At 37.2% G+C, this 9,782-nt stretch overlaps 2 protein-coding genes across 2 annotated transcripts in view; both read left to right on the plus strand.

Moving 5' to 3' along the window:
• The window catches only part of TBCA (tubulin folding cofactor A), a 102,163-nt gene that overhangs the window by 53,665 nt on the left and 38,716 nt on the right, over positions 1-9,782 (plus strand). The window lies entirely within an intron of this gene.
• LOC101279976 (60S ribosomal protein L12-like) lies at positions 1,954-7,017 on the plus strand. The gene has a single exon (XM_049707774.1). It carries the CDS (start codon positions 4,008-4,010, stop codon positions 4,416-4,418), a length of 411 nt encoding a protein of 136 aa, XP_049563731.1. The 5' UTR covers positions 1,954-4,007; the 3' UTR covers positions 4,419-7,017.

Raw genomic sequence — 9,782 nt, forward strand, 5'->3', positions numbered from 1 at the left:
TTTCAGTTTTTCACCATTGAGAATGATGGTTGCTGTGGGTTTGTTTTTTATGGCCTCTATTATGTTGAGGTAGGTTCCCTCTATGCCCACTTTCTGGAGAGTTTTTATCATAAATGAGTGTTGAATTTTGTCAAAAGCTTTTTCTGCATCTGTTGAGATGATCATATGATTTTTATCCTTCAATTTGTTAATATGGTGTATCACATTGATTGATTTGTGTATACTGAAGAATCCTTGCATCCCTGGGATAAATCCCATTTGATCATGGTGTATGATCGTTTTAATGTGTTGTCGGATTCTGTTTGCTAGTATTTTGTTGAGGATTTTTCCACCTATATTCATCAGTGATATTGGTCTGTAATTTTCTTTTTTTGTAGTATCTTTGTCTGGTTTTGGGATCAAGGTGATGGCGGCCTCATAGAATGAGTTTGGGAGTGTCCCTTCCTGTGCAGTTTTTTGGAAGAGTTTGAGAAGGATGGATGTTAGCTCTTCTCTAAATGTTTGATAGAATTCACCTGTGAAGCCATCTGGTCCTGGGCTTTTGTTTGTTGGAAGATTTTTTTTTTTTTTTTTTGTGATACACGGGCCTCTCACTGCTGTGGCCCATCCCGTTGTGGAGCAGCAGGCTCCGGACGCGCAGGCCCAGCGGCCATGGCTCACGGGCGCAGCCGCTCCATGGCATGCGGGATCTTCCCGGACCGGGGCACGAACCCGTGTCCCCTGCATCGGCAGGCGGACTCTCAACCACTGCGCCACCAGGGAAGCCCTGTTGGAAGATTTAAAATCACAGTTTCAATTTCATTTCTTGCAATTGGTCTGTTTATATTTTCTGTTTCTTCCTGGTTCACTCTTGGAAGGTTATACCTTTCTAGGAATTTGTCCCATTTCTTCCAGGTTGTCCATTTTATTGGCATAGAGTTGCTTGTAGTAGTCTCTTAGGATGCTTTGTATTTCTGCGGTTTATGTTGTAACTTCTCCTTTTTCATTTCTAATTTTATTATTTGAGTCCTCTCCCTCTTTTTCTTGATGAGTCTGGCTAATGGTTTATCAATTATGTTTATCTTTTCAAAGAACCAGTTTTTAGTTTTATTGATCTTTGCAATTGTTTTCTTTGTTTCTATTTCATTTATTTCTGCTCTGATCTTTATGATTTCTTTCCTTCTGCTAACTTTGGGTTTTGTTTGTTCTTCTTTCTCTAGTTTCTTTGGGTGTAAGTTTCAATTGTTTATTTGAGATTTTTCTTGTTTGTTGAGGTAGGCTTGTATTGCTATAAACTTCCCTCTTAGAATTGCTTTTGCTGCCTCCCATAGGTTTTGGATCATCGTGTTTTCATTGTCATTTGTCTCTAAGTATTTTTTGATTTCCTCTTTGATTTCTTCAGTGATCTCTTAGTTATTTAGTAATGTACTGTTTAGCCTCCATGTGTTTATGTTTTTACTTTTTTTTTTACCCTGTAATTGATTTCTAATCTCATAGCATTGTTGTCAGAAAAGATGCTTGATATGATTTCAATTTTCTTAAATTTACTGAGGCTTAATTTGTGACCCAAGATGTGATCTCTCCTGGAGAATGTTCCGTGTGCACTTGAGAAGAAAGTGTAATCTGATGTTTTTGGATGGAATGTCCTATAAATATCAGTTAAATCTGTCTGGTCTATTGTGTCATTTAAAGCTTGTGTTTCCTTATTAATTTTATGTTTGAGTGATCTGTCCATTGGTGTAAGTGAGGTGTTAAAGTCCCCCACTATTATTGTGTTACTGTCAATTTCCTCTTTTATAGCTGTTAGCAGTTGCCTTATGTGTTGAGGTGCTCCCATGTTGGGTGCATATATACTTATAATTGTTATATCTTCTTCTTGGATTGATCCCTCGATCATTATGTAGTGTCCTTCCTTGTCTCTTGTAACATTATTTTAAAGTCTATTTTATCTGATACGAGTATTGCTACTCCAGCTTTGTTTTGATTTCCATTTGCATGGAATATCTTTTTCCATGCCCTCACTTTCAGTCTGAATGTGTCCCTAGGTCTGAAGTGGGTCTCTTGTAGACAGCATATATATGGGGCTTGTTTTTGTATCCATTCAGCGAGCCTGTGTCTTTTGGTTGGAGGATTTAATCCATTCACGTTTAAGGTAATTATCAATATGTATGTTCTTGTTACCATTTTCTTAATTGTTTTGGGTTTGTTTTTGTAGGTCCTTTTCTTCTCTAGTGTTTCCCATTTAGAGAAGTTCCTTTAGCATTTGTTGTAGAGCTGGTTTGGTGGTGCTGAATTCCCTTAGCTTTTGCTTGTCTGTAAAGCTTTTGATTTCTCCATGGAATCTGAATGAGATCCTTGCCAGATAGAGTAATCTTGGTTGTAGGTTCTTCCCTTTCCTCAATTTAAGTATATCATGCCACTCCCCTCTGACTTGTAGAGTTTCTGCTGAGAAATCAGCTGTTAACCTTATGGGAGTTCCCTTGTATGTTATTTGTCGTTTTTCCCTTGCTGTTTTCAATAATTTTTCTTTGTCTTTAATTTTTGCCAATTTGATTACTATGTGTCTTGGCGTGTTTCTCCTTGGGTTTATCCTGTATGAGACTCTCTGCGCTTCGTGGACTTGGGTGGCTATTTCCTTTCCCATGTTAGGGAAGTTTTTGACTATAATCTCTTCAAATATTTTCTCTGGTCCTTTGTCTCTCTCTTCTCCTTCTGGGACACCTATAATACGAATGTTGTTGCATTTAATGTTGTCTCAGAGGTCTCTTAGGCTGTCTTCATTTCTTTTCATTCTTTTTTCTTTATTCTGTTCTGCAGCAGTGAATTCCACCATTCCGTCTTACAGGTCACTTATGCGTTCTTTTGCCTCAGTTATTCTGCTACTGATTTCTTCTAGTGTATTTTTCATTTCAGTTATTGTGCTGTTCATCTCTGTTTGTTTGTTCTTTAATTCTTCTAGGTCTTTGTTAAACATTTCTTGCATCTTCTCGATCTTTGCCTCCATTCTTTTTCCGAGATCCTGGATCATCTTCACTATGATTATTCTGAATTCTTTTTCTGGAAGGTTTCCTATCTCCACTTCATTTAGTTGTTTTTCTGGGGTTTTATGTTGTTCCATGATTTGGTACATAGCCCTCTGCCTTTTCATCTTGTCTCTCTTCCTGTGAATGTGGCGTTTGTTCCACAGGCTGCAGGATTGTAGTTCTTCTTGCTTCTCCTGTCTGTCCTCTTGCCCGTGGTCCCCAGGACTGTCGCAGCTTCGGCTGGTGGGGCCCCTCCAGAGCCAGCAGCCTCAGTTAGGCCACCCTCCCCTCAGGCTCCAGGGCAGTTCAGTCTGTTGTTTTGTTTTTAATGCAAACCTGTGAGTAGGACGTATAAAACTGTGCTTCTCATGTTTGCCCTTAAGAATGTATGTAAAGGGTGTACAGAATAATGAAGAATGAACAACATGCATATGGGTATGTGAAGGACAAATTAAGCCAAATAAACTTGAATGCTCTTATTGTGTTAGCTTTAATAGAGTAGAATTACAAAATTCATATTCAGTAGGCAGGAAGCTAATATCTAATTTTCACTAGAATAGTTAATACTGTTTTAGGGAAATTAAGTTCTTGTTAGTTGTCAACATGGGCTAAAAACTAGCAGTTGGATCATACCAAAGGTAATGATGGCATCATATTGAATTGGAGGTGGTGTTCTGCATGGTGCCATAGGTGCTATGTTAAATACAATTTTATTTAAATCATATTAATTACCTGGGAGAAAGCATGCAAGAAAATCCACAAAGGATGCCAACTTTGGATTGTAATTAGAACAGAGCTGAAAGGAACTAGAGTGATGAGGCATGCCTAGGTAAACATAATGAAATTTCCTTTGAAAAATTAATTCCCTTGAGAGGAAAATTGAGCAAATTATATGCATTAAAAATGTTTTGCTTTCGGCTTTCGGCTCGGAGGAGGCCAAGGTGCAACTTTCTTTGGTTGTCCTGAATCCGGGTTCATCCGACACCAACGCCAGCCGCCTCCACCATGCCACCTAAGTTCGACCCCAATGAGATCAAAGTTGTGTACCTGAGGTGCACCGGTGGAGAAGTCGGTGCCACATTTGCCCTTTCCCCCATGATCAGCCCCCTGGGTCTGTCTCCAAAGAAAGTTGGTGATGACATCGCCAAGGCAACTGGTGATTGGAAGGATCTGAGGATTACAGTGAAACTGACCATTCAGAACCGACAGACCCAGATTGAGGTGGTACCTTCTGCCTCTGCCCTGATCATCAGAGCCCTCAAGGAACTGCCAAGAGACAGAAAGAAGCAGGAAAACATTAAGCACAGTGGAAACATCACTTTTGGTGAGATTGTCAACATTGCCCGACAGATGTGGCATCGATCTTTAGCTAGAGAACTCTCTGGAACCATTAAAGAGATCCTGGGGACCGCCTAGTCTGTGGGCTGCAATGTTGATGGCTGCCACCTTCACGACATCTTAGATGACATCAACAGTGGTGTGGTGGATTGCCCAGCTAGTTAAGAACTGCAAAGGAAAATAATAAAGTGTTATTTGACAACCAGTGGGGGAAAAAAAAGTTTCGTTTCTAATTTGGCATTTGCCAATGAATGAAAGTTGAGTACCTCAGTTAATAGCCTGTCTTTCCATGTTGTGATCCTTTGTATCTAGGATATCAGTAACCAAAATCTCTTCATAATATGTAAAATCTATATATATGATTTCATAGGATCTAGACACCCATTTGCTTATAGAGAAAATGTTTAAGATTGAGAGAAATTCTGAAACAGGAGACTTGTAGCCACTCTTTGTGGAGAACTATAACTCTAGAAAATCTTTTTAGTAATGTCCCAAATCACTAATTGTTTTCATTTTTTCTTTAAAGAGGAAAGATTGTAATAAGTTTCCACATCTATCAGTAATGCCCACCCTGAATATTAAATTAATGAGACTCTACCAAGAAATTACTTCTCAAGTCTTCTAGAAGTTTCTCCTCCTAAACAAGAAAAACAAAAATGTTAGCTGTCTTTCACTTTACCATTAAATTAAAATACTATATTTTGTGAAAAGTGCTTTCTTATCCACATAAATCGTGAAGCCATAGAGATAAGATTGACAGACCTGAGTATATAAACATTATACAATAAAATTTCTCCAGGAGAACAGAACAGAAAAGGAGGTAAAAGGAAGAAAAATCAAATAAGATGGAAAAACAAGCGACATATTGGGCAAAGTATTTACCAACTACATGCCAGATAAAGGATAAGATCTAGAATATAAAAAGAGTTCTTACAAATTAATGAGAGATGAACACTCCACCATAAAGATAGATAAAAATATAAACAGAAAATTTACATACAAAGAAAGGAGAATTGGATGACATATGAAATAATAACACTATGAACTCCATATGGTTGTAAGTACTTCATAGATATTAACCCATTTAGTTCTCCCAGCTATTGGCAGATACTGTTGTTATCCTTGCTTTACCATTGAGGAACTGAGGCACCAAGAATTTAAGGAACCTGAACCAGTGGAACCTGCATTCAAATTCAGAAAGTCAGACTGTACCCTTAATGACTATAACTCACTAATAATCACAAAAATACAAGCACAGCTATGATATTATTGGTCACCTATAACATTGGCATAAATGAAAACACCAGTACCAAGTGTTAGTGAGAGAAATGGGCTCTCTTCTCACAGTTGATGCAAATGTCAGTTGGTACAGTCTTTATGGAGGGCAATTTGGCAATACATATCACTAAGTAAAATGTACATACCCTTAGACCTAGAAGCCATGCTATGATTTTCATTTAAATAAGATATGCAGACAAGGGTATAGATGTATGTACAATTATGTTCATCTCGGTGTTTACAATAATACTTTAAAATTGGAAATAATTTAAGTTTTCATCGATAAGATATTGCTTAAAATCTGCTGCATGCAATCAGTGAAACACCGTACATATAGTTATTAAAAAATACCTGATATAGGGCTGTATGCATTAACATGGAAGGATTTCCACAACCTACTGAGTGAGACTAGACAAGTTCACTGTGAAGGAAGGGATAGTACTTAACTTGTTCATTGCCCACTGCTTGGCACAGTGTAAGCATATGGTAACTATTGGATGGATGGATGGATGGATGGATGGATGGATGGATGGATGGATGGATGGACAGATGGATAGGAGAATATGGTATAGTGAAAAGATTCTAAGACTTGAAACTGGAAGGTTTCTGTTTTGTTCCCTCCTAGTAACAACAGATCACTGGAATTCAAGCCCTTTAAAGCATTGGTGTTCCACAAATATTTCTCTAAAAAGAAGCAATTCAGCTTGTGTTAACATGTGTATTAATTTCTTAGGGCTGCCAATATAAAATTACTGTGAACTAGGTGGCTTAACACAACTAAAATTTATTCTCTCACGTTTCTGGAGGCTAGAAGTTTGGAATCAAGGTGTCAGCAAATCATGCTCTTCCCTCCATCCTTCCTTGCCTCTTCTAGCTTCTTATGGTTGCCAGCAATCCTCCGTTTTCTTTGGCTTTTGGCAGTATAACTCCAGTCTCTGCTTCTGTCTTTACATGGTCTTCTTCCTGGTGTGTCTCTTATAAGGACACCAGTCATTGGACTTAGGCCCCATGCCAATCCTGTATGACCTCATCTTAATGAATTATGTCTATAGAAAACCTATTTCCAGGCTTTCCTGTTGGCACAGTGGTTAAGAATCTGCCTTCCAATGCAGGGGACACATGTTTGAGCCCTGGTCCAGGAAGATCCCACATGCTGCGGAGCAACTAAGCCCATGCGCCACAACTACTGAGCCCACGTGCTGCAACTACTGAAGCCCGTGCTCAATAGTTGCACAGCCTAGAGAAGCCTTCTCTGCAACAAGAGAAGCCACCGCAATGAGAAGCGCCGCAACGAAGAGTAGCCCCTGCTCGCCACTACTAGAGAAAAGCCCGCGCACAGCAACAAAGACCCAACACAGCCAAAAATAAAATAAATAAAATTAAAAAAAAAAAAAAGAACCTATTTGCAAATAAGATCACATTCTGAGGTTCTGGGTAGACATGAATTTTGGGCAACACTATTCAACTCCTTACAACATCTCAGCTGAATACAGCCTTAAGGATGGAGTCTTACTAAATAGTCAAACTTTCAAGTTTTACTTTTTTAGAAACACCAAAAAACGATTTCAGTTTAACCATTCTGACTGGAAACATTTATAAAATAGTTTATATACCACTATTAATACTTAGGATTATATTAAAATATTACCTAAGAAACTGGAAATAAGATTTAATCTCAGAGGATAAAATGAAAGCAATATTTAATAGGTCATAATAAAGATACACAAAGATGTCTGAAAGAGAGAATGGGTTCTAGTCTTATAAGACTAGACTGTTAACTGATTGACTGGATTATCTTTTCCACAAAGAGTGTGTTAAGTGTATTAATAGGAAGGAAGCTTGGTCAACAGTGAAAGCACAAAATAAAGAAAATCACAGGGTAAATATCTGTTTTGTCCACCTAAAGCCTTGTCCAGGAGATGGGGGTGTTCTGAGTATAGTTTTAATGTTTGTAAGACCACCCTGTTTCCTTTAAGTAAAACAGTAGTTTTACTTTACTTTTTAGCAATGGAACTTTTTTCCCCCTCCAAAAGAAATCTTAAAAAGATTTCAAGCACAGAAAACAACAGAAAACAAAGAGAGCTTCTGAAACACCTCCTTAGAATGTTAATGCTCCAAGAAAAGACTGAAAACTGCTTAAGCTATGAAATAATTCTGTTTATCTAATTTTCCTTTTTTTGGTATCATACTCACCAATATATTTTCTGGTAAGGCTATGGTTTTTCGCATGGGTCTGCCTATCATAAGAGAGTGGGCTTGCGTTTTGAAAGACTTTTTTCTAGTGCCAGAAACAATTGTGCTTCTCATTGTATGTCAATAAATTGGCATTCTAGCATTATACATCAGCCTCATTAATCAACGTTGTTCTGCCCTTAAGACATGATTCTACTCTTGGTGGGCTTACAAAATAAATTTTGAGCCTAAGAACCAGAAATTTGGCTGTGATTAATGGGCCAAGGAGGGGAAGGCTTTTTTAGTAAGGCCCTTCAAGAAGACTACCTCCTGACCTTTCCAGTGCAACACAACCAGACATAGCTCCGTGAGTATTAGTTTTTTCTCATTTAAATTTCTATTAAAAGTTTCTTTTTCTTCTGCTTTAGAGAGTGTTTTGGTTTTATTTATTTATTTATTTTAACATCTTTATTGGGGTATAATTGCTTTACAATGGTGTGTTAGTTTCTGCTTTATAACAAAGTGAATCAGTTATACATATACATATGTTCCCATATCTCTTCCGTCTTGCATCTCCCAGTTTCTTTGTTTTTAAACAGAGCATATCATGTAACCTTTTTTTTTTTTCCTTTTTACCCTTCCTGGTCCTGCTGCTCCTCATTTAATCTTCTTTAATACTTAAATTTATCACTGTCCTTTATTATAAGTAAAGGTAAGACCACTTTAGGGGGTTATCAGGTTGCTGAGGCCTTTATATTCTCCTTGAAGTGCTCCTAACTGCCTTGCCTTATATTGGTCTTCTTTCTCATCCCTAGTGAGATTTCTGTCATTACTTCTTCTATCAGCATGCCTATCTATGGCACTAGTTTTCCCCTTTCTCATCTATTACTTTAAAATACAAGAAACCAAATTTTTGTGTAAATTTATAAGAAACCAAATTTGTAGAAATAGACTTAAAGAGTAACTGCTCTGAATGAGGACATGAAGATCTCTCCTATAAATCATATATATAAACTTTAGTGTAAATTTTGACCTTAATTTTGGCTCTTCCAAGGCCCTTTTCTTGCTTTTTTTCTTACTTAATAAGAAAGAAATTGAAATCTCTTTAAATTAGGTAAAGGTGCACACTATCTACATTTCAGAGGGTAGATGTGCTTGCAGTTTCAAAATGCATTATTCTAATAAAAAATATACATAATCTCTTGCTTTGTCCATGTTTTCTTCAGTATTTGTACTAGAAGCATGGTTTTGGTAGAAAAGTAACCTTTACTAAACATTTGTCTCTTTTACTGAGGAGGACTGTTAGGGTATGAACTCTTGAAAGTAGATTGTTAGCCTTAAAGTTCTTGGCTCAGTAATTTTTCAAAATCCACATTTTTCTCTAGAATCTTAAAACTTGAAGCTTTACCTGATTAACTACACTTTACTTTAGCTTTACTCATGTTATTAGCATGAATATAGTATATTTTCTACTTATGTTTTTAAAAATTGTCTTCATTTTTGTGTATTTTGTACTTATAAGTTTCACATGGTCAAGTATCTTATCTTTGTTTCTTTTACTTTTTCATTATTACGAAATCACATACTGTCATTTAAGTACATCTTTTTGGGTGAGTTAGACTTGAAGTTTGTGTTTGGGCTATATTGACTATATTTATAACTCCAGAAAGTTTTTTGGAAAGCGTGAGTATCTTTTTCATGTTCTTGCCTGTTTATGTTTCCTAATCTGGGGAAAGAGCCAGAGTTTTTGGAGTTACAAAATTTTCCTATAGGGAATTCCCTGGCGGTCCTGTGGTTAGGACTCTGCGCTTTCACTGCGCAGGGCCTGGGTTTGACCCCTGGTCAGGGAACTAGGATCCCACAAGCCGATGGCTGTGGCCAAAAAAAAGGGGTTTTTTTCCTATAAATGTGAAGTAAAAGTAAGGAATGATTTTATTCCTTAAGATGGATTTAGGCTGATAAATACCATATTTACCTGAGAAAATAATATAA

Source organism: Orcinus orca, chromosome 3 (assembly GCF_937001465.1).
Source record: "Orcinus orca chromosome 3, mOrcOrc1.1, whole genome shotgun sequence".
Lineage (NCBI taxonomy): Eukaryota > Metazoa > Chordata > Mammalia > Artiodactyla > Delphinidae > Orcinus > Orcinus orca.

What these genes read in the sequence shown, in the direction of transcription:
- LOC101279976 (XM_049707774.1), top strand. Translation starts at nt 4,008, where the DNA reads ATGCCACCTAAGTTCGACCCCAATGAGATCAAAGTTGTGTACCTGAGG.